Below are 25,732 nucleotides of genomic sequence, written 5' to 3'. Positions count from 1 at the left end.
ATACTAATTCGTATAAATCTAGGTGGAAGTTAGGGAGATCCAAGGGGGTCAACCCTTATAGATTTACTGACAGTGAGGGCTCGTTCATAGAAAAATCATTTAATTTCTATCGGCGAAAGAAAGCTATGACATTAGAAATGAAGGGGGGGGGCTTCTTTTTACTGCTAAAGTCTTGACAGCTCATTTGAAAATATTGAAAAATTCAGATTCCAATTTTTTGTATCTACTTGGCTTTATTTTCATGTTTGCTAGTGATGTTTCCTCTATATGTTCTTTTGGCATCTTATTTTATTTCTATATGGTTTTAAACTGTCATGATTTACAAAATCTTACGTGTAGTTGCGATACACGTTAACTACTGTCTTATTTGAAAAGTGTGTTTTGAAACTCCATTCATGTGCTCCTCACTCTCCCGCTAAGCCAGTGTTCAAACCTCCCTCCTCCCTTCTCTCCTAATTCTCAAATTAATTTTGTGATGTTCTTAATAGGGTGGGATTTAACTGAGTTTGAGATCCAAAGTCCCGTATTACTTCATAATGCTTGGAAAACGTTTTATCAACGCAGTTGCTGATGATTGCATTGCGGTAGATTTCCGATGTGGCCAGCTTGTTTGTGTTGTTCAATGTGGAAAATACCAAAACTATGAACGGTAAATGGTGTATTTTTTATTTAATATAGGTTGCTTTAGTAAAGTTTCTTTACTTCATAGTCTCGGGTTTCCAATAGTGGAAAAGAATAAGGAGGTTGGCATGTTAATTAAAAAATTTGGTAAAATTCTAGTTAATTAACTTCTTGCTATCTCGGAAAGGGTTTAGGTTAAGAAAATGAAACTTTCAGGAATGGGTCTACAGGCTAAAGTATGTCCCAGGAAGGTATTTTAAAGTACCCACCTCCACTCCTTCTCCCTCTAGAGGGCCCTGAAATTTGCCTACATGACAGGTCTATACCTATTGAAATTTTGACAAAACAACATTTTACCTTAATTTTCAGTTATTAGTAGCCTTTTCTCTGCTTTTAGTTCTGAAAATGCAATTCCTGTTATTTGAGCAAAATTCTGAGCCATATCAATGTTTTTTTTTTCCAAATTCAGGAAATCTTTGTGCAGATCTTTAAAACCTTTAAAATGGAATTGAGCAAAGTTATGAAGCTGAAAACAATTTTGGGTAAAATTCTAGTTAATTGACTTCTTGCTATCTGAGAAAGGGTTTAGGTTAGGAAAATGAAACTTTCAGGGATGAATGTACAGACGAAAGTATGTCTCGGGAAGGTATTTTGAAGCAACTACCTCCACTCCTTCTCCCTCTAGATGGCCCTGACCTTTGATGACCTTTAAAATGTGTGTTATAAAAGTGAAATCTTGCGAAATAGATCTTCTGCTTAATTGAAGTACAACAAAATTGTTTTCAGCTTCATAACTTTGCTCAATTCCATTTTATAAGGTTTTAAAGATATGCAAATACATTTCTTAAATTTTGAAAAAAAAACATTGATATGTCTCAAAATTCTACTCAAATAACAGGAATTGCATTTTCAGAACTAAAGGTAGAGAAAAAGCAACTGGTAACTGAAAATTAAGGTAAAATGTTGTTTTGTCAAAATTTCAATAGGTATAGACCTGTCATGTAGGCAAATTTCAGGGCCCTCTAGAGGGAGAAGGAGTGGAGGTGGGTACTTCAAAATACCTTCCCGGGACATACTTTAGCCCGTAATCCATTCCTAAAAGTTTCATTTTCCTAACCTAAACCCTTTCCAAGATAACAAGAAGTCAATTAACTAGAATTTTAAATACCTTCCCGTGACATACTTTAGTCACAATAACTAGATTTATGAGTCTTAATTATGCACCATGAAACTTTTTGATAATCCTTTCCACATGTACAAGCGCTACTTTTGGCCATTTTTATGGCACTTGGTATTAACCAAGTGACATATAGCAATCGCCAATTCTGTCAGTCTGTCGGTCGGTCTGTCTGTCGGTCCCGGTATTGCTACTTTAGGCACTTCCAGGTAAGCTAGGACAATGAAATTTGGCAGGCGTATCAGGGACGGGACCAGCTTAAATTAGAAATAGTCATTTTCCCAATTTGACCATCTGGGGGGAGTGGGGGCCGGTTAATTCGGAAAAAATAGAAACAATGAAGTATTTTTAACTTATGAATGGGTGATGGGATCTTAATGAAATTTGATGTTTGGAATGATATTGTGTCTCAGAGCTCTTATTTTAAATCCCGACTGGATCTGATGACATTGGGGGGAGTTGGAGGGGGGAACCTAAAATCTTGGAAAATACTTAGAGTGGAGGGATTGAGATGAAACTTGATGGGAAAAATAAGCACAAGTTCCAGATACATGTTTGACATAATCGGAACGGATCCGCTCTCTTTGGGGTAGTTGGGGGGGAGTAATTCTGAAAAATTAGAAAAAATGAGGTATTTTTAACTTACGAACGGGTGATCGGATCGCAATGAAATTTGATGTTTAGAAGGATATCGTTTCTTAGAACTCTTATTTTAAATCCCGACCGGATCTGGTGACATTGGGGGGGGAGTTGGGAGGGGGATACCTAAAACTTGGAAAACACTTAGAGTGGAGGGATTGGGATGAAACTTGGTGGGAAAAATAAACACAAGTGCTAGATACATGATTGACATAAACGGAACGGATCCACTCTCTTTGGGATAGTTGGGGGGGGGGGGGTATTTCTGAAAAATTAGAAAAAATGAGGTATTTTTAACTTACGACCAGGTAATCGGATCTCAATCAAATTTGATATTTAGAAGGATATCGTGGCTCAGAGCTCTTATTTTAAACCCAACCAGATCTGGTGACATTGGGGGGGGGGGAGTTGGGAGGGAGAAACCTAAAACTTGAAAAACACTTAGAGTCGAGGGATCGGGATGAAACTTGGTGGAAAAAATAATCCTAGATACATGATTGACATAACCGGAACGGATCCGCTCTCTTTGGGGTAGTTTGGGGGAAGTGTTAATTCTGAAAAATTAGAAATAATGAGGTATTTTTAACTTACGAACGGGTTATCGGATCTCAATTAAATTTGATATTTAGAAGGATATCGTGTCTCAAAGCTCTTATTTTAAATCCTGACTGGATCTGGTGACGTTGGGGGAAGTTTGGGGAGGGGAAACCTAAAATCACGGAAAACGCTTAGATTGGAGGGATCGGGATGAAACTTGGTGGGAAAAATAAGCAGAAGTCTTACATACATGATTTACATAATTGGAACGGATCCGATCTATTGGGGGGGGGTTAATTCTGAAAAATATGAAAAAATGACGTATTTTTAACTTACGAAGGAGTTATCGGATCTTCATGAAAATTCATATTTAGAAGGACCTCGTAACTCAGATCTCTTATTTTAAATCTCAACCGGATCAAGCGTAATTGGGGGGGGGGGGTGGTTGGGGGGACCGGAAATCTTAGAAAATACTTAAAGCGGTGAGATCAGGATGAAATTGGACGGGAAGAATAAAAACCTGTCTAAGATACGTGATTGACATAACCGGACCGGATCTGCTCTCTCTGGTGGAATTGGAAGGGGGGTAATTTTGAAAATTGAGGTATTTGTAACTTACGAAAGGGTGACCAGATCTAAATGAAATTTGATATTTAGAAAGATCTTGTGCTTTAAAGTTCTTTTTTCAAATCCCGACCAGATCGTTTGACATTGGGGGGAGTTGGAGGGGGAAATCTTGGAAAAACACTTGGAGTGTAGGAATCGGGATGAAGCTTGGTGGATAGAATAAACAAATGTCCTTGATACGTGATTGACAGAATCGTACTGGATTCACTCTCTTTGGGGGAGTTGGGGGGAGGGGCTCAGTGATTTGGCGAGTTTGGTGCTTCTGGACGTGCTAGGACGATGAAAATTGATAGGCGTGTCAGGAAGCTGCACAATTTGACTTGATAAAGTCGTTTTCCCAGATTCGACCATCTGGGGGGCTAAAGGGAGAGGAAAAATTAGAAAAAATTAGGTTATTTATAACTTACGAGTGGGTGATCGGATCTTAATGAATTTTGATATTTAGAAGGACATCGTGACTCAGAGCTCCTATTTTAAATCCTGACCGGCATGAAGCCTCTTATTTTCCTTTTTAAATCAATCTGTTGATTTATAGAATTTTGTTAGAGCTCATACCATATGATGTCTTGGCACTTAGCTCTTTTCGCCTCGTCACAAGTGCCATATGAGCTCTTAGCTCTTGTTTTGGTAAAATTCTAGTTAAGTGACTTTTGGCTATCTCGGAAAGGGGTTAGGTTAGGAAAATGAAACTTTCAGGGATGGGTCTAAAGGCTAAAGTATATCCGGGGAAGGTATTCTAAAGTACCCACCTCCACTCGTCCCTCTAGAGGGTCCTGAAATTTGCCTACATGACAGGTCTATCATACAGGTCTAATTACCTATTGTAATTTTGACAAAACATATTTTACCTTAATTTTCAGTTTCCAGTTGCTTTTTATCTGCCTTTAGATCTGAAAATGCAATTCCTGTTATTTGAGTAGACTTTTGGGCCATATCAATGTTTTTTTCAGAATTTAGGAAATGTATTTGAATATCTTTAAAACCTTATAAAATGGGATTGAGCAAAGTTGTGAAGCTGAAAACAATTTTGTTGTACTTTAATTAAGCAGAAGATTCATCTTGCAAGGTTTCACTTTTATAACACACATATTTTAAAGGTCATTAAGGTCAGTGCCCCTTAAAGGGAGAAGGAGTGGAGGTAGGTACTTCAAAATACCTTCCTGGGACATACTTTAGCCTGTAGACCCACCCCTGAAAGTTTCCTTTCCTAACTTTAGTTTCATCACAAGCTGTCTAATCTGGATACTATGCTGCAAAGCAGCATAGTATCCACTTTATAGTACTTAGAAATGCCAATTCTAGAAGCGCATCCATTTCTGGTTGAACTCCTCCTCCATGGTGCAAACTAAAAATGCGTAAAGTGGGCTTGCTTACAGGTAACATACCTATAGAGCGAAGCGTATTAGTTGATGAGCCCCGCGGGCAGCGGGGCGAGGTCTGTATTCTATATTTATTTAGGTCCTAACTTGTTAACTTGTTTTTTAACTTGTTTTTTTAACTTTTTAGGGTACCATTTAGAAAGTATTGCTTTTATGTTTCTTTTTTTATGAGTTATCTTGAGGACAGAAATGATTTTTGGGACCTCAGTGATCCCCTGGGATCTCAGTTGAGTGTAAGCTCTTAGAATGTAATTCAAGCTCAAGTTCCTTTTATTGTCAATATACTTCCATTTATAAACAAAATATCCCAAAGGGCTCAATGGCCCGTTATTTGGGAAAAAAACAAAAAAATATAAATAACTAGTAAATACATACACACTTAAAATATATTTAGATTCTGCTCACCAATCCTCACCCGAGCACAACTGGTCTCCGAACCCCCTACTTAAAAAAAAAATACTTAAAAATATCAAAAAAAAAATAGAAAAGATATACCCAAAGTACCCAAGTACCCAATAGTACCCCAAAAAATCGAACAAATCGGTCAGCTGGGCAGGATATGGGTTCCTTAAATGTTTGAAGCTCTGTCACTGTAGGACAGCTTTTGCCTATTCGGGAGAATATAAGAAGGAACAACTTTTTCACATTCAAAGCTAATAAGGGAAAGAGAAGGGGGTTGGTTTGTGAAGTAAGGTACTGAAAGCTCTCAAAACAAAAAAACATAGCACAAACATTGTACTATGTAATAAATTGAACTAACAGACAAGTCAGATGTGTTCAATGGGGTCTGACATAAAAGCATCAGTTTCGGTGTGGTATGAAAACTATTTGTAACACCAGAGATAAGTAATAAACTTCACCATAGATAAAGTAACACCTGATATAACCATAGACAACACCAGAGTTTGGTATCTAATAGGTGTTGGATTGTATGGAAAATGCGAGCAAATGAAAATGATACTAGAGCCGCAGACTTTAAGAATCATTTTTCCTACTTCAAACACCTTAAGGCGCATTCACAGTGAGATTTTATTAACGTCAATGTTTACCTAGAGCCAATTTTAGCGAGTTAACTTTCGTAAAATTTTATAATTGGCTGATAAATTTTATGAAAAATTCTTATTGGTTTGAATTAGTGCTAGCTAGACTTCAGTATTAACAAAATCTTATCGTGAATGGGGCGTTAGGAAATCTTTGTTGGTGGCATGAAAGAAAATGCGCAAAAAGCTCGCTAAGCATAGGGTGCGTTCTGATGCTACTAGTACTAAAAATAATAATTAACTGCATTACCAAGCCGCCTGGAGCTAACACAGCTACATAGGCTCCTCCATCCTAATATATTTAGAGCCTCCCTCTTTACACCCTCCCCAGTAGTTCCTATTTCCCTCAAAACCTTCCTTGTGACCTTCCACCCAATTTAGGGATGGCCTACTTTTCGTTTGATCCAAAATGGTTGTCTGAAAACGATGATCATTGGGAAATTTGTCATCTTTCATCCGCAGAACGTTAGCCACCTCATGTTTAATATTAACGATGCTTATTAATTTATCCGCATTTCAGAATACCAGATAATAAAACAAAATGAATTCTTTGTATTAAAATATTGAAGAAACTTAAATGTTAATATTATGAGCCCCTGTGGAAGAACTAGTGGCTATTAACCATTTTAGGATTAAGATCATATAACAGTTAAAGTTAATGATATTCGGCTTCTGGAACATCCCATATTGTCTTTATACATAAATTAGTACGTCTGTAAAGTAAGCAGATCTATTTTCTTTTTAGATAACTACAGATCTCAGTTTACTGGACTTGATGAACGGGCACGAGAAGCCGAGGCTGGATTTGCTGGCGTACGGGCAGAAGAAGTACGACGAGAAGAAGAAGAAAAGGCAGCTTTTCATGATGATGATAAAATCTTAAGAAAAAAGGAGGAACGGAAGGTACGATGGCTACTATGTAAAAGTATTCGATTATAATATTGTAGCCGACCTTGTCTGGTACATCGTGAAGTGATTTATTCCAGGTGTTTCAGAATGAGTTCGGTCTGAGTGGTATTAGTTTATTCGCAATCGTAGAGTTTTTAGTATAATTTCCGTTTTTATTACTTTTTCCGCTTCAGTGTTTTCGTTAGAATTATCAGAATTCTATTTTTCCTTCCCGGAAAACGAAATTTTACATAGTTCAGAACTAGTAAATCAGAACTAGTAAAAAGACTAAAAACTGGATTTATAGGCCAGAGATCCCCTGACAGGCCCTTAAACCATGGGTAACTCCCAGGAAAGCACAGATTACGAGGAGAACTTATGATTGACCCCAAGGACTCCTCATTCCCCTCCTGGAAAAAATTGTTTTCTTTCGTCTGAGATAACCAAGCTAATCTTTGATATTCAAATTTCATTTTAAAACCATGCTAATAAGGGGGAAGGGACAATTTCAACATGGGATTTGTTCTGTCAGACTTGAAAAAGAGATAGATCTGTCGGGAAAACCGCCCAAGAAGAAATCGTGCATTCCGCATAAAATGTTTGGCAATGAAAGATACTCTTGCCTGGCCGTCTTAGTTTTTGTTTCAACTTATACAACAATAATAAAATGAGAAATTACTGAAAATACGATGATACAAAATATTAGTTATAAATGGCGCTGGCTGAATTATTGAAATCAAACCATAACAAATAACCAAATAAATAAAACCAAATAATAAAACCAAATAAATATAAAACCAAGTAAATATTGGTGCCAGTTGACGAAAATAGAGGGGATGAATATTTTTATTGGATAAAAAAATAAACATACAGAAAAGCGTATTTTTCGATATCTAGGGAAAAGGTTTTTTTTCAATGAAATGAAAAGGTATTCTTGAAAATCTAGCGAGAAATTTCATTGTCTACCACCCCATTCCCCAGATTAGTGGTCATCTCAATGAAAATGAGAAAATTTAGTTCTTATGTCTAGTAATTTCTCTAAGCTAATGTAATATTGAGGCTGAATCCGAGGCTAATATCAATACCAAAGCTTATAAAATTTCTTATATATTATAAATAATCCTTGATGCGCCATCTGTGAAAATCTGATCAAGTATTTAATTAGTTCAGTCAAATTTACTTTAGCTTTGCTTAAGCTAGGACCAGACTCGTAGATATAAATAATTCAATTTTAAGGTATATTCCCTCAATGCTGCGACAATTAGTTTCCTGATGATGATTTTCTATTTTACGATCAAAATGTTTGGAGTCTTTGGATTTTTTTCCCACTTTCTTGAAAAGGATATATGAAATTACATGAAAAACCTGTCGTCGTTTCAGCTCAATGTACTCTATGTATAATCAAAAATACTCGCTTGGACTCAGGCTTCAGGTACTCATTGCCCAACGTCTTGCAATTGCTTTCACAGCCAGAGATTGTTAGTAAAGGTTGGCAGTTGCAGAGAATTATTGATTACGTAGGTAGATTACCAAGAGCAATACGCCTATTGTTAATCATGTAATGAATAAACAAACACAAACTTCAACAATACCTAAAAACAGAAAAGGGCAAGTTTTCAAAAATACTATGTACAAACTGAACTGCATACTCCGAGGGGCTATATTATACGATTATCTTTCTATTTTAATTAAGGGCCTTATGGCTTCGAAAACGAAAAATCAATTTTGATTCAAACTGAAAAACGAAAAAAAACTAAAGCTAAAAAAGCTCTTATAAAATCGTACAAAATTATCCAAGAAAGTTACGAAGTTATGAATTTACTTTTCAGTAAATTGAATTTCAATGTCAAAAAATCACAAAAACTTGGGGGGGGGGAATGTATCATTGAATATCTAGAGGCAAACCGATGGGAGCAAAGATTACCTATCCTCTTCCTCCATTGACGTCAGTTCATTAGTTAGATAAAATACCACCACTCTCTCCTAATGACACCAGTTCTTAGGCAACCTGAGTTAGGAAACCTAGAGCTAGGGCCTAATTTCTTTGTGATATTTCATCTGCTTTAGACTTATTTTATTTATAAATGTTTTCTATTAAGCCGGTCCTTATTGGTCCTGAATTTTCTATTCACTGGAAAAAAGAAATTTGAGTTTTGATATTTGAAAAGATCTTGAATATAAGTTAAATGAGAAATAATTAAATCTGAAGTGTATTTTCCACGTCCTTCCTTTGATGACTACCTATAGGGTAAAAATTACTTTATTAAACGATTAATTTGGTTAATCCAAATTGTTGCTGATTTTCGAATATTTATAGGCCGAAGTAGATAGAAGGAATGAACGAAAAGCTCACAAAAAAGAAGAGACAAACCGATTTTTAGACAGAGAGACGCAAGCTATCTTAAGAGAGAAAAGTCATACTCCAAGACACAAGCAAGAGCATGAGAAAGTTCAGCAAGAGCAAAGGCATCGTGAACTCTTTAGCCATCCTAAGCCTGCAGACCTACAAGTAAGACAAACAGTCCTGGCACCAGATATCTACCTAGCTTTTATGAGGGGAGGTTGTAAATTCGTCAAAGTAGTATTTATTTATATATATATATATATATATATATATATATATATATATATATATATATATATATATATATATATATATGTATATATATATATATATATATATATATTTATTTATAATATATGTATATATATATATACATATATATATATATATATATATATATATATATATATATATATATATATATATATATATATTTATAATATACTAGCTGTTGGGGTGGCGCTTCGCGCCACCCCAACACCTAGTTGGTGGGGGCGCTTCGCGCCCCCCCCCAAGCCCCCCCGCGCGCGTAAGTCGTTACGCGCCATAATAGTTACGCGCCATTGTAGTTGTGTCCCTATGTCCCACCTGTGAATATAGATAGATATATATATATATATATATATATATATATATATATATATATATATATATATATATATATATATATATATATATATATATATATATATATATATATATATATATGGTTTTAACTACGTAAAACTTGCGAATATACAACATTCTTTGCTGTCCCATTGTCTTTGCATATAAATAGATTGTCAGGTTTACCGACTCTTGAACATGCAACATATAATGGTCCATGGGAAAACAATCTGTATTCAGATCTATACCTCATGATTCTAATGATTGCCCTTGAGCTTTGTTGATGGTGATTGCTAATCGACCATTCCCTGTCCCGGTGTCCCGGTCGTCATTTATATCCCCCTGTTTCCCCCGGTGTCCCCGTTGTAGTTGTGTCCCTGTGTCCCGGTCGTCATTTATATTCCCTGTGTCCCGGTCGTCATTTGTATCCCGGTGTCCCGGTCTGTATATACAATCGTTTTTTTAGTTTTGTTTTTCTCCTTTATTTTTTTCCTTTTTTTTTCTTTTTTAGCTTATTTAGATTTTTAGATTTTTTAGTTTTTTTATTAGTTTTTAGTTTTTTTTTCTTTTTAGTTTTTTTGTCCCGGTCGTCATTTATATCCCCCTGTTTCCCCCGGTGTCCCCGTTGTAGTTGTGTCCCTGTGTCCCGGTCGTCATTTATATTCCCTGTGTCCCGGTCGTCATTTGTATCCCGGTGTACCGGTCTGTATATACATTCGTTTTTTAGTTTTGTTTTTCTCCTTTATTTTTTTCCTTTTTTTTTCTTTTTTAGTTTATTTAGATTTTTAGATTTTTTAGTTTTTTTATTAGTTTTTAGTTTTTTTTTCTTTTTAGTTTTTTTGTAGTTTTTACCTTCTTTTTAGTTTTGTTAGTTTTTTTTTTACTTATGTCCTGGTCGTCATTTATACTCCCTGTCTCCCGGTGCTTTGTTGATTGCTAATCGAACATTCCTTTTGTCCTGGTCGCTTTCTCTTTGAGTGTCGTCATTTATTTTTTTCTTTTTTAGTTCTTTTAGTTTTTACCTTTTTAGTTTTTTTTAGTTTTTTAGATGAAAATTTTTTTTAGTTTTTTCCTTTTTTTCTTTTTAGTTTTTTATTGGTTTTTACCTTTATTTTAGCTTATTTTTCAGTTTTTTCCTTTTTTTTAGTTTTTTTTTATTTTTTATTTTTTTTAGTTTTTTCTTTTTTTAGTTTTTTTAGTTTTTTTAGTTTTTTTAGTTTTTTAGCTTTTTTACTTTTTTTTATTAGTTTTTAGTTTTTTTGTAGTTTTTGCCTTTTTTTAGTTTTTTCAGTTTTTTTTTAGTTTTTTATTGGTTTTTACCTTTATTTTAGCTTATTTTTCAGTTTTTTCCTTTTTTTTAGTTTTTTTTAGTTTTTAGTTTTTTTAGTTTTTCACCTTTTTTTAGTTTTTTTAGTTTTTTTAGTTTTTTAGCTTTTTTATTTTTTTTATTAGTTTTTAGTTTTTTTTGTAGTTTTTGCCTTTTTTTTAGTTTTTTTAGTTTTTTAGCTTTTTTATTAGTTTTTAGTTTTTTTTGTAGTTTTTGCTTTTTTTAGTTTTTTTAGTTTTTTAGCTTTTTTATTTTTTTTATTAGTTTTTAGTTTTTTTTGTAGTTTTTGCCTTTTTTTAGATTTTTCAGTTTTGACGTCACCTGATCCAGTTTTTTCAGGTGACGTCACCTGATCCACGATCCACAGATCCACAGACAACTTATTTTTATATATATAGATAGTTTTTTTTTTTTTACTTATGTCCTGGTCGTCATTTATACTCCCTGTGTCCCGGTGCTTTGTTGATTGCTAATCGAACATTCCTTTTGTCCTGGTCGCTTTCTCTTTGAGTGTCGTCATTTATTTTTTTCTTTTTTAGTTCTTTTAGTTTTTACCTTTTTTAGTTTTTTTTTAGTTTTTTAGATGAAAATTTTTTTTAGTTTTTTCCTTTTTTGCTTTTTAGTTTTTTATTGGTTTTTACCTTTATTTTAGCTTATTTTTCAGTTTTTTCCTTTTTTTTAGTTTTTTTTTATTTTTAGTTTTTTTAGTTTTTTACCTTTTTTTAGTTTTTTTAGTTTTTTAGTTATTTAGCTTTTTTACTTTTTTTATTAGTTTTTAGTTTTTTTTTGTAGTTTTTGCCTTTTTTTAGTTTTTTCAGTTTTTTTTTTAGTTTTTTATTGGTTTTTACCTTTATTTTAGCTTATTTTTCAGTTTTTTCCTTTTTTTTAGTTTTTTTTAGTTTTTAGTTTTTTTTTAGTTTTTTACCTTTTTTTAGTTTTTTTAGTTTTTTTAGTTTTTTAGCTTTTTTATTTTTTTTATTAGTTTTTAGTTTTTTTTTGTAGTTGTTGCCTTTTTTTTAGCTTTTTTAGTTTTTTAGCTTTTTTATTAGTTTTTAGTTTTTTTTGTAGTTTTTGCCTTTTTTTAGTTTTTTTAGTTTTTTAGCTTTTTATTTTTTTTATTAGTTTTTAGTTTTTTTTGTAGTTTTTGCCTTTTTTTAGTTTTTTCAGTTTTGACGTCACCTGATCCAGTTTTTTCAGGTGACGTCACCTGATCCATCCACAGATCCACACACAGACAACTTATTTTTATATATATAGATATATATATATATATATATATATATATATTTATTTATAATATATATATATATATATATATATATATATATATATATATATATATATATATATATATATATATATATATATATATATATATATATATATATATATATATATATATATATATATATATTATATATATTTATAATATATTATATATATATATATATATATATATATATATATATATATATATATATATATATATATATATATATATATATATATATATATATATATATATATATATATATATATATATATATATATATATATATATATATATATATATATATATATATATATATAGATCTTGGACGGCTACTCCAAGAATTCGCAAAGCCTGTGATAGTTGATTCATTCTGAGAACATTTTTATCTAGGATACTTAAATCATCAGCATAATGTAAATCTAGAAGAGATTTACTTCCTCATTGTGTTGCGAGAGCAACACTTTGGTTTTGTCCCGGTTTTTTTTTTTTTTTTTTCCTATGCCGCCGATCTCAGCTTATTCCTGGAAACTGGTAAGGGTCTAACCTGTGCGGTTTTTACGGAAAGTGTGGACCTCAGGCCGGATTGATGAATATGCCATTACATTTTGGAAAGCTCCGTAGAACTCTTGCCTGGGGCCAAAAAGGATGGTTTTTGCTTGTCCTCGAGCCAGAGCCTATGGTATGCGAAGTGAAGTGGAGTTATATAGCCTATGTCAGAGAGGAGTATCTGAAGTTGTGCAGCCAAGCTTTCGTTTCATCAAACCATGTTTCTGCTTTCGAGTGGAAAGCTCCGTTCTAGCAGGCAAGCAGGCAGGCAGCAGTTTCAAATTGAAGATGGACTAAAATCTATAAGTGTTAAATATATGCGGTAGTTCCCCGGCCCCACAGCCAATATATCTTCTTTGAGTGATAAATAGAAAAATTTACAGAAACAAAAAAGTGCGATTTTCCCACGGGTCCGAAAGTGCTGCCATCTATTGTTTCTAGCCATTTCTTTTCGTGATTTGAGCTGACTTTACCATTGTTTTTTTTCTACTTGGGATTGCAATAGAGAAATGGTATCAGATATACCTCTTAAACTTTAAACGTTCTCTCATTGCTAAAGAAATTAGAGCTTATCCTTTGCTCCTTTCTAAGTGGTGGTGTTAGAAAGTTGGCCTCCGGCAAAAAAGTCAACTTTTGAACTAAGACAGATAGAATTTTTTTTTCAATGACAATCGATAGACCTTGATGAGCTGATCAAAGTATATGTCATCCATTTTTTATTACAAAAATTCCTTCATGACATACACCAGTTTGAAAGTTTCAAGGGGTTGGCAACTTCAGTGGTAAGGTACACACTTGAACCAAAAATAGGCCGATACCAATTGTGAGATATGTAGGGGACTTCCAAGCAACAGTCGATTATTAGCTTATAATCATCTTTGGCAATGAGGGGTTTGCAACTTTTGCTGATTGGTGTACCTATTATCTGTTTCTGGTGTAATTGATGGTAAGAACAACTTGGTTCCCGATTGTAAGACATGTAGGGGAGTTGTAAGTAATAATCGGCTGTTAGGCTACAATGACTTCAGCGACAAGGGGTTTGGAACTTTTGCTAGTTGGTGTACCCATTATTTGTTTCCGGTGAACTTGGATGTATATCCCGGGAGAGGGACTTGTAAGTAAGAATCGGTTGCTAGAGGAGGCTCACGAGGGGCTACAAATTTGTGCAAATTGGTACACATCTATGGAATCAGGGACCCATAAATTTCCTGTAATGACTCGCCATCCAATAATAAGCGATCCTGGATGGCGAGTCATTACAGGAAATTTATGGGTCCCTGATGGTATTTTGATCCTGAAAAGTTACAGATAGCTTTATAATACCAACTAGATTACATAAGATAATGTTCCAAGTTTCCATCCGTCACGATGTCTACGATTGAAAAGGATAAAGTTCAACCGGCTGCAAAGTGACATTTAGGGGCCTAGTAAGTAATAATCGGCTGTTAGTGTGGACCTCGGGCCGGATTGATGAATATGACATTATATTTTGGAAAGCTCCGTACGACTCTTGCCTGGGGCCAAAAAGGATGGTTTTTGCTTGTCCTCGAGCCAGAGCCTATGGTGTGCAAAGGATAAAGTTCAACTGCCTGCAAAGTCAATTTAGTCCCTTCTTACAATATTTTTTTTTTTTTCAACCCTGAGGAATAGCCTTTGATCATCTGATTACTGATTGTGTTATTCTTTGTCTCTCACGGAAGAGGGACTTGTAAGCAAGAATGGGTTGCTAGAGGAGGTTCATGAGGGGCTACAAATTTGTGCAAATTGGTGCACATCTATGGTATTTGATCCTGAAAAGTTACGGATAGCTTTATAATACCAACTAGATTATATAAGATAATGTTCCAAGTTTCCATCCGTCACGATGTCTACGATTGAAAAGGATAAAGTTCAACTGGCTGCAAACTCAATTTAGTCCCTTTTTCCGATATTCTTTTGCTGTTGTTTTTTCAACGCTGAAGAATTTGATCATGTGATTACTGATTGTGTTCTTCTTTGAATATGCCGTTTTGAAAGCTTTGATAGTTTTGACAACTTCAGCATTTAACCGATAGCGAAGAAACAAAACCAAAGTGTTGCTCTCGCAACACTTTAATCGGCAAAGCCGAACAAAGGTTGCGGCAACACTTCACGTTGCCCAGGCAACGTAGGTCTAGTTTGATTTTGTGTTTTCCCATTGTCTTTGCTGTGCTCCTTATGACAGAAAAAATATGCAACAAATCCAAAAAGAAAACCAAAACTGAAAACTGTGTCATAGTAACACAAAGGACTTGAAATCTGAGCCCGTTGTTTTGGAGAGTTGTAGGTCCAAGTTGTCGACCATGGGGAATAGAAGTGACTTTAGGGGTGAAATCAATGGACTGAAGCGAAAACCACTCGACAAGGTTTGCTTTTTCCTAGACCAAGAACCAATCTTTATTTTGGATATTTTTCCTAATTAGAGTACCTAATATCTAACTTCTCAATAAAATTTTATATTTTTATTGTTCGACCTTTTTCGAATCCATTTTGTCACTGATCACTGTTTCGGTAGATATACAAAAATTCATCCTAGTTTCCATAATAGTACCAACCAAATAAAAAAACCGTCCACTTCCTATTCTTGCTCTTTTCTTCATAGTGATTGAAGTTAAAAAAAAGGAATACAGACAAAAAAAGAGAGTGAAAGAGACTTATCGCAAAATACTTTTTTAGCTCGTCCACGGAGTGCCTGTCACAGATATGAGAAGTCGAAGCCCTATAGAAAATGAAGCCACAAGACGATTTGATGAACAAATTGCGAATGTGACGTAAGATTTTGAACTTGTAGTAGAAACGGATAAAATAGTAAGAAGAATAGAAAAGAGAGAATAAATGATAGAATGGAAATAGTAGAAAGGTCTCCCTGGTGAATTAAACTTAGAAAATGTAGTTTGTTTTTGAATTGAAGTATAGAGGGATTTTAAAGTTTAAAACATACATTAAATATCAAAAAGCTCGTGGAAACGAACTGTAAAGAAGGAGCGACTCTGACTCAATAGCAATTGAAATTGAAACCCTAAGAAGGAGAATTTTGACACCGATAATAGCATCAAAAGAAATGACTTTGTGTGCTGAATCCAACTATACAACATTCATTCAGTTTACTGTTACCAATCAAAAGCTACAAGCTTGATATATATTTTTGTTTGAAAAAGGGAGGAAACACACCCAAAAAGCAAAAAAATCTTAACAAACCTGCACCATCAGATTTAGATTATCAGAGAACTCTATTGTTGAGGTTTCAAGCTCTCATCAGCAAAAATATGGTTTTTTGTTTTATTTTTTTTTTTGCCAGAAGATAGACCACCGATGCATGTTCTCTTTTTCCGTAGGTGATAGTATCGAACCAGTTTCCCAATAAGATCTAGAGAGGTGCATTGAAGCGGAGATCAAAAGTTCTGGTGCCCTCTTTAAGTGACAAAAAAGATTGTAGGGCACTTATTACCCATAATATAACCCCTCACAACCCCTGGGAAAAATTCTGTAATTTATGAAATTTGCTCATTGTTTAGGCACAGTAGTTGTTATTGGGAAGTGTACAAACATTTTTTTGAGGGGTACGTTTCTTCTGGAGTTGGGTTCGATGGAGAGAATTTCCCTGGAGAGCGAAGTTTTCTGGGGCGAACGTTTCAGGGGAAAATTTTACACTGGGGAATTCGGCAGAATACCTATGTGAAATTCTCTTTATTTGTCTTAATTTCTTTTAGCTGACTCAACTTTGATCGTGGAGATATTCCAGGGGAAATTTTCAGCGGTTTTGGAGTTGTTTGGGGAATTTTAAGTGGTGCAGGGGAATTTTCCATGGGAAGAACTTCCCATGGGAAAATTTTGCAGCGAAAATTGTTCATGGAAGAATTTTCTGTGGAAGCAGCTTCCCACTGGGGGGGGGGGGGGGTTCCAAGAAAAATTTTCCAGAGAAGGGAGGGGTTTCCGAAGTAATTATAAAAACAAGTTTTTCAACTGAAATTAAGGAACGATATTTAAATTGAAAACTAAAGGTAATTGTTCCGTAAATGAAGGAGTTGTCCCCCTCTTTGATACCTTGCTCCTTACGCTAAAATTGAATGTTTGTCCCATTTTTGTAAAGAACGATTCCTGAAACACAGTGGCCGTTTAATTTAGAATAAGAAGCTTTTTTAAAAGTACTAAAAAAAGCTTTGGCATGAAGCGCAATGTATTGAGCAAGGTATCAATTTTAAAAACTATTTTCCCAAAAATAAGTTTTCAGTGAAAAGTAAAGACTCAGAAAGCAACATAATCATATTGATCACAGTCGGTTAGCGCGTGAATTTTTTTGCCAGTTGCTTCCCTTGTGTTATTCCTTTAGGATGAGCATTTAAAATTTACTATGTTTGGCTACCTTCAAAAGCCTACTGGTTGAGGATTATGTTGCATAAAAATTGAATCTGTGGAAAGTTATAGAAATATCGTCTTTTTTTGTAAAGCTGCTCACTGTTGAAAGGTATGTGTTCTATAATTTTAAACTTAGTTTTCTAAATGCATACAGCAGGACGGTAGCTTTTCTACCCATGAATGTGCACGAAGTCTTCCTGAAGTGAGATTGGGTGCTGTATTAAGTGTTTTTCTCAAAATGAAATTGAATGGGGCGAATTGTAACTTTATTTCAATCTTAACATTGGGGGTATCCATTGAGGTATATTAAATATTTCGTGATTTACTTTAACAACTAAATGATACTCCTTACTCACCGCTTAACTGTGGTAACCATTAGTATCAACGTCCAATCTATATTCTTAGCCCATCGCCTGACCTCTCGATTTTTTATATGACCTTGGAGTCAATAACATGAATTGTATGCAGCTTGAATAGTTTGATAGATTATTGCTGTTGCTGACCAATGTTCCATTTATGTAGACACTTATTTGTCTAAACAAATTTTGTAGTGTACAATTTTCTTAGGTAATCCATCAGTAGCGGTGGGAGCTTGATTGTCAGAATTTCGCCTCACTACAACCTTTAGATCAGTAAATGTGGATGATAAATCTATGATTTAGTCTTCATTGGAATAAATTTGAAAATGTATGCTCTCAGAGACCTGAGTAGAGACTGATTAGTGATGAGATGTTTCTTGACCTTTTTAAACCTTTTCCACTTTGTCACGATTTCAATCGCTTGCAAAAGGGTCCTGTGCTGGACCTGAGATTTTATGAAACATTCTTTTCAAATATTCCCCCCCCCCTAATCGTGTAGTGCAGAGGATGTAAAATCTGCGGGAACCGGAGCAACGTATTTTTTAGCTAGGGGTAGTGCAAAGCGAAACAACTTACCAAACCAATTGCCAAGACCGTAGCCCGACATTGAGAAGCTACCTTTGTAATTGTCCATTCCATGACCCAATTGCCTTGGTCTAAGAGCAGTAACGTAGCAATCAATATCAGGACATACCAAATATATGTTTTCTATTAGACATCTCGTTGTTGTCGAATGGGTTGAAAATGACATCTAATCTCAGCATGACCTCTTGTTATTGCTAAGGGTTCAGATAATCAAATTAATATAAAATTGATCATTTTGTGCTCCACAGTTCCAGACATGTAATGGTGCATTCGATTCTAAATATGAATAATAAAATTATTTATTTTCTGCTTCACAGTTCCAGAAATGCGGTGGTGCATTCGGTCCTAAATAAAAATATAAAATTATTTATTTTGTACTTCACAGTTCCAGACATGTGGTGGTGCATTCGGTCCTAAATAAAAATATAAAATTATTTATTTTGTGCTTCACAGTTCCAGAAATGCGGTGGTGCATTCGGTCCTAAATAAAAATATAAAATTATTTATTTTGTACTTCACAGTTCCAGGAATGTGGTGGTGCATTCGATCCTAAATATGAATATAAAATTAGTTATTGTGTTCTTCACAGTTCCAGACATGTGGAGGTGCATTTGTTTCTAAAGTTGAATATAAAATGAATTATTTTATTGCGAAACAATTCTTTCTGTAAAGGACAGAATTACGTGGGATATAGATCCCGTTTTGATAAAGAATGATGTTTAAGTAGATCTGGTTGTTATTATAGATGTTTAAATTTTTTATTTATTTTCTCTGTTGACACTGTAATGGTAAAATAGCTAATAATTTGATGTCCCAAATATAACAGCATAGATGACCCTGTTGCACAGAAAGTTGTGGGTTTAAGCATTATCCCTGTTTTTCTCGTATCATAATTTGGTTCGCTTTTTTTTTTACTTTCAGTGAATTTTAGTTTCATATTTTCTCTCTATTGTGTGACGAATTTTATAACTTGCTTGATGTGGGTTTAAAATTAATGTTACTTCTTTTATTTCTTTGGTGAATTTTATAACTTGTTTGATGTGGGTTTAAAATTAGTGTTACTTCTTTTATTTCTTTGACATTCATCTTTTGTAGGCGGACATAGAGAGTTGACCAAAAAAGTTAATCTTATTGAATTTTCCAACTTTTTGAATTTCAGATTGCACCAGCCAATAAACGATCCAACTCATAGGCATTTCCATCCATCAAAGTTGCAAAACAGTGCATATATTGACTTTGAAAATGAAATGCTAGAAAAGTTGAGAAAGCATGATCCTAATCTAAGATTGAATGAGGCTAAGGACCAGATACATCGACTTTGGTTAACGGTGAGAAGAGCTTGATTTGATTTTTTTTTTCATTTTTTTTACCACCAGCAAAGCACAAGGTTGCAACCCAAGCAATTCATTATCTCTTTGTAGTATTTTTTTTTAGGTTTGCATGTACTTTTCAGGTTCGGAAGTAAAGAGTTGCTAAAATTACTTCAAAGCAAAAAAAAAACTAGCAAAAAAAAGCAAACGAACAGATATCATATTGAAGGTAACCTTAAACGAGAAGGAATTGCCACAAATAAACCTGGTCTTGTCAACGCCGGTTAATTCGGAAAAAAATAGAAAAATGAAGCATTTTTAACTTATAAACGAGTGATGGGATCTTAATGAAATTTGACATTTGGAAGGATATCGTGTCTCAGAGCTCTTGTTTTAAATCTTGACCGGATCTGGTGAAGGGGAAGTTGGGGGGGGGGGGAACCTAAAATCTTGGAAAACGCTTAAGAGTGGAGGAATCGGGTTGAAAATTGGTGGGAAAAAATATGCACAAGTCCTAGATTTGTGATTGATATAACCGGAACGGATCTGCTCTTTTTGGGGGAGTTGGGGGGTGGTGGTGATTAATTCAAAAAAAAATGAAAAATGAGGTATTTTTAACTTACGAAGGAGTGATTGGATATTAATGAAATTTGATGTTTGAAAGGATATCATGTCTCAGAGCTCTTATTTTAAATCCTGACTGGATCCGGCGACATTGGAGGGAATTGAGGGGGAGAACACAAAATCTTGGAAAACGCTTAGGGGGATTTGGGGGGGGGGTCTAAAAATTTAGAAAAAATGAGGTATTTTTAACTTACGAAAGAGCGATCGTATCTTAATAAAAATTTCATGTTTAGAAGGATCTCGAAACTCAGATCTCTTATTTTAAATTCTGACTGGATCCAGTGTCATTAGGGGGGGGGGACTGGAAATCTTGGAAAACGCTTAAAGCAGAGAGATCAGGATGAAACTTGGTGGAAACAATAAGCACAAGTCCAAGATAGGTGACTGACATAACCGGGCCGGATCCGCTCTCTTTGGTGGAGTTGAGGGGGGGGAGTAATTTTGAAAAATTAGAAAAAATGAGGTATTTGTAACTTACGAACGAGTGATCAGATCTTAATAAAATTTGATATCTAGAAGGATCTTGTGCTTTAGAACTCTCATTCGAAATTCTGACCAGATCCGGTGACATTGAAGGGAGTTGGAGGGGGAAACCGGAATTCTTGGAAAACGTGAAAATCGAGGTATCTTACGAATGGGTGATTAGATCTTAATGAAACTTGATATATAGAAGGATCTTATGTCTCAGATGCTCCATTTTCAATTCGAATCGGATCCGGGGACATAGGGGGCTGGAGGGGGAAAACATAAATCTTGGAAACCGGAAATCTTGGAAAACGCTTAGAGTGGAGAGATCGGGATGAAACTTGATGGGAAGAATAAGCACAAGTTGTAGATACGAGATTGACATAATTGGTACGTATCCGTTCTCTTTGGGGAAGCTGGGGGTTAATTTGGAAAAAATTAGAAAAATTGAGATTTTTAACTTAAGAACGGGTGACCGGATCTTAATGAAATTTGATATTTAGAAGGAATTCATGTCTCAGAGCTCTTATTTCAAATCCCGACCAGATATGTTAACATTGGGGGGAGTTGGAGGGGGAAACCGGAAATCTTGGAAAACGCTTATAAATGTCGTAGATACGTGATTGACGTAACCGGACTGGATCAGCTCTCTTTGGTGGAATTAGGTGGTGGGGTTCGGTGCGTCTGGACGTGCTAGGACGATGAAAATTTGTAGGCGTGTCAGGTAGCTATACAAATTGACTTGATAAAGTCGTTTTCCCCGATTCGACCATCGGGGGGGGGGGGGCTGAAGGGAGAGGAAAAATTAGAAAAATATTGGTAATTCTAACTTGCGAGTGGGTGATCGGATCTTAATGAATTTTGATATTTGGATGGACCTCGTGACTCAGAAATCCCGACCTGCATTAAGCCTCTGATTTTCCTTTTAAAGAAATCTATTGATTCTTAGAATTTTACTAGAGCTCATACCATATGAGCTCTTGGCTCTTGTTTTTTTATTGAAGCATAGATAGCAATTGACACAGGTAGCCCCAATCAGAAAAATACAAATCGTAGTCATGATTTTTTAGCCTCTGAATTATTTCTTTGAGAAGTTTAACGCTGTCTACTAAAAATCTAAAATGTATAAATCATTTTATGGGTTTTGATAAGTGAAAATGACCTAATCTTTTACGATTTGAATATTTAATTGTTTTTCTAGTCTTGTAATTTGCTGATGGTGATTCTTCCTCTTTTATTCTGGAACATTGCCAATATTTATTCGGTCTGTTTTTAATAATATTTACAAGTTAGTACTTTCAGAGGGGCTTAAGGGCAATATAAAGACTCGTGTCACAGAGTTTGCCCACAGAGTCAGACAACTAGTCTGAACCATCACTTTTGTGGGGATGGAAAGTGGGGTGAAAACTATAACTGAAATTTAACTGTAAACTACACATTTAAGGAGATGTTTCTACATTTCCGGGGAATACCTGTAATCAATCAAAATAAGGTAAAAATATGTATGTAAAAGTATGGTCAGTATTTTACTGATAAGATGATCAAAGTAGGTATCTGATTATGCCTGCCCATACAGGTTTTCGTTGTTTACAAACATTAGTTTTCAGAGGTATTTCAGAGCGTCCGATTTTCTTTCAGGGGTTTCTTTCAGATGGGCTGGCTCCAGAACTTTTTAACATTATAACTTAATAATGTTCTAACGTGATATGCTATTACGCTGAACATTATTATTTGTTATTATCTTCAGCCTAAAATGGTAGACAACGAAGAAAATGGAGCTCTAAAATACTTATAACACATAAGAGGCAAACATATTAGTAAATTCCGTACTTACAGTAACGCAAATCGCTTTAGTTTTGTGTTGTCTGTCATTTTTGAACAAAAATACTAACAAATAGCTAATTATCATGAATGATAATTGAGTCCCAAGTGCCTTGGGACGAAAAAAATTATCAGAAATGGTAAGTGAGCCGTGGAATGCACCCACGTATGCAAAGATATCATGGAACGACCAATTAGATGTCATTTGTTGCTGATACTGCAAAAACCACGAATTTTCCGACATTTACCAACCATTTATATCGACCAAGGTTCATGTAAGGCCGCTGATTGGTCAGATAAATTATCCCCTCCCCCACGGTTTGGTCCAGTTTCTGAGGTAAAGGTTGAAGTAGACCTGGTATAAGGTTAGGAGATGATCAGTTGCGTTATTATAATACTAAGGTTGATTTTGTCCTATCCTATCCTAATGAGCATTTTATAAATGAAGCTGTAGTTGAAATCTGGTGCTTGGGATAAAACTAAGAAATTTAGGTGGGTTGATAAGACCTAAAATCTTGGTTTTGGTAAAACAAAAGGGGGTTAGACCGAATACTTTAGAAGTGAAAAAGATCCCGTCACTACTCCTTTTGAGATGTCGTTAGATCGAATGCTTTAGAAGTACATCGTCCAGTCATAAAATTACATCAATGTAGAGCAGAAAATCCGTGATTTTATATTAGTATTGTACATTTGTTTTTGGATCATTTAGACACGTGATGTTTAGTATTCTAGGTGATTTCATTCTCCTATTCCCTCCTGTGTTTTAGTATGTTTTGTCACTCGTGTATATCTTATAATCAGTTTTTCGTTATACTCGAAATAACAAGCCTAATCCAACGGCGTGTTTGAAACTCAATTATTAACACAAAGAACATTGTAGTTCAAGTAATTATCTGAAAACTGAACTTCAGAGGCAAATTTTTTAGGTCTATGAATCAGAAAGTTGCTAAAAATTATTGTACAAGACTAATTGAACCTTTAGACTAAATCAAAATTGGCCAAAATTTCAATTGCAATTTAGTGCTCATGTTCTTAAGTAAAAAAATTGAAAAATTTACAAATATTCCTACCCAAAATAACCTAGGTCAAATAAAAGATTAGCATAAATTTCTTTATAAAAAACACTTGTCAAATGAAAGTAAAGAGCCATATTGCAGCTTGAAACAAGCAGAATTAAAGTCAAGTAATTTGTTAAAAAAAAACCAAAAGCAATTACTATAAATCAATTAATGAAACTTAAAACGAATATTTTTAAGCTAAAATTTTACTTTGTCAAACTTTGTGTTTCAAAATTAAAACTCTGAAACTTTTAACGACACTAATATTCGTCTTTTCTTTTAGTCACTTGAAAACCCTTTGAACGAAACTCCAGAAAGAGTATTTGACCGTTTCAAGACCACAGCTTGGGAAATTTTCAGACCAAGGTATCCAACGATGACTGAGGACGACCTGAACACATTCATTGAATGGCAGTGGGATCGCTTTAAGAAGGACCCGACAATGATGGAGCATCCAGAATTGCTTGGAAAAATGAAAAGAGAATTTGATCGAATGAGTTAAATTACTTTCTATTTTTGGGACTTACTGTGAATTTTAATAAATACTTACTAGCTTTATGTAAGTCATTTTTAAATAAGAAAGTTGTCTGGCAAATTGTGAGATTCGGCTATCCTTAATTTTTTTTTTAGAATTTCCGATTACTCGAAAAATAAAATTTATTTTTTTTGGGGAACATTTAGCCCCATACACTTTTAAAATATCCCTTTTGGCATATTAAGGGAAAAGAAACTTTTGGTATTTTTATTACAGAAAAAAATTGTCATCTAGATTTAAAGAATACATTTTCCCCCACTCCCTCAACATTTTTGCGAATTGATGCCATTGATAACCACTTTGGTTTTAGGTCTGGTCGCTCATTTGAATAAACCATTGCAGAGTACGGATTGAAACCAATAATTACCTAACTAATATTTATAATGTGCAGCTTTTCTATGGCGTCAATAATGCTTTTGGTTTCATAAAATGATTAATTTAGTCTGATTAAAAAAAAAAATAATATATTTTTTCAACTGAAAGTGAGGAGCAGCATTAAAACTTAATACAAACACCAAAAGACGGAGGAAATAAAACTATATGTTTCCCAGAGAAATTGAGTACGAATTGTTTTGGGTAAACAACTAACTGACTGTATCTCATACAGTAAGCTGTCCAAAAATGTAGTTTAATCCCGCTTTCCAAGTGTATATTAAGAGAAAGATTGAGATGGCTAGGGCACATCACTTTCTGCGGATGACAGATTGCCAAAGATCGTCGTAGTAGGCCCACCATCTATGGCCAAACGAAAAGTAGGTCGTCCCCGAATAGGGCTGGAGGATGTTGTGAAGGAAATGGGAACACCTTTGGGAAGGTGTAAAGAGGGAGGCTTTGAATAGATTTTGATCGAGGAGCATGCGCAGCTTTCTAGGCCTCAGGCGGCTTGGCGCTGCAGTGAGTTGTTAGCGGTATGCAAAAGTGACTTTCTTTGCTGTTGGAGGTACAAAAGACGCTGGGTGCAGGAATTTCCTTTCAAATGAGCCCTTAAAAACCTGTATGATGCTTCAGCGCCCCACAAGCGGCAACTAAAAAAAAAAAACTAAGAAGTAGAAGGAAAAGAATAAAAAGAGACACTTTACTACTTTCATTACAAAAGTGTTTTGTACCCCACAAGCGGCGACTAAAAGAAAAAGAAAAAACTACGAAGTAGAAGGAGAATAAAAAGAGAAACATTACTGCTTTCATTAGAGATGTGTTTTGCACCCCATAAACGGCAACTAAAAAAAGGAGAAAAATCTAAGAACTAGAAGGACATAGAAGCTCCCAACATTGGGAGCTGTATTTATCCTAAATGGGATTTTCGCTTATGGTTATTCCCTTACTGCAATTTCCGTTTAGATGCAAGACCATTTTTTTTCGAGTTTTAGGCTATTTCTCGAAATTTCCATAAGTTTGTTTACGCAATAAACTTTTACCATTAAGATTAAGGACGTTCGATACTAAAAATGTCATTTTGCGAGTCTCAGCATCGGCTGACAGTCTGAAAAACAAAGGGCCCATTATTAAATTTTTAAAGCTCTGTAGGGAGCTTCCGAATTTATTTTAGCACAATTTGATAGAGAAAACGAGTCAACAGTTCGAAAAGCTAACGGGAGGC

At 34.7% G+C, this 25,732-nt stretch overlaps 1 protein-coding gene across 1 annotated transcript; it reads left to right on the top strand.

Moving 5' to 3' along the window:
* The first annotated feature begins 516 nt into the window (after window positions 1–516).
* LOC136040075 (coiled-coil domain-containing protein 124-like) lies at window positions 517–24,158 on the top strand. Its single transcript, XM_065724150.1, has 6 exons — window positions 517–649; window positions 6,766–6,923; window positions 9,226–9,417; window positions 15,699–15,793; window positions 19,482–19,650; window positions 23,884–24,158. Exons 1-6 carry the CDS (start codon window positions 643–645, stop codon window positions 24,100–24,102), a joined length of 840 nt encoding a protein of 279 aa, XP_065580222.1. The 5' UTR covers window positions 517–642; the 3' UTR covers window positions 24,103–24,158.
* The last annotated feature ends 1,574 nt before the right edge of the window (window positions 24,159–25,732 follow it).

Source organism: Artemia franciscana, chromosome 20, assembly GCF_032884065.1.
Source record: "Artemia franciscana chromosome 20, ASM3288406v1, whole genome shotgun sequence".
Classification (NCBI taxonomy): domain Eukaryota; kingdom Metazoa; phylum Arthropoda; class Branchiopoda; order Anostraca; family Artemiidae; genus Artemia; species Artemia franciscana.
Note: the sequence above shows the minus strand (reverse complement) of the source record. Positions and strands in the feature narration are given on the sequence as shown.

Excerpts from the sequence above, each read along its gene's own strand:
- LOC136040075 (XM_065724150.1), top strand. Across the intron at positions 6,924-9,225 it reads GAAAAAAGGAGGAACGGAAG|GCCGAAGTAGATAGAAGGAA; the intron begins GTACGATGGCTA and ends GAATATTTATAG. Across the intron at positions 9,418-15,698 it reads CTAAGCCTGCAGACCTACAA|CTCGTCCACGGAGTGCCTGT; the intron begins GTAAGACAAACA and ends ATACTTTTTTAG.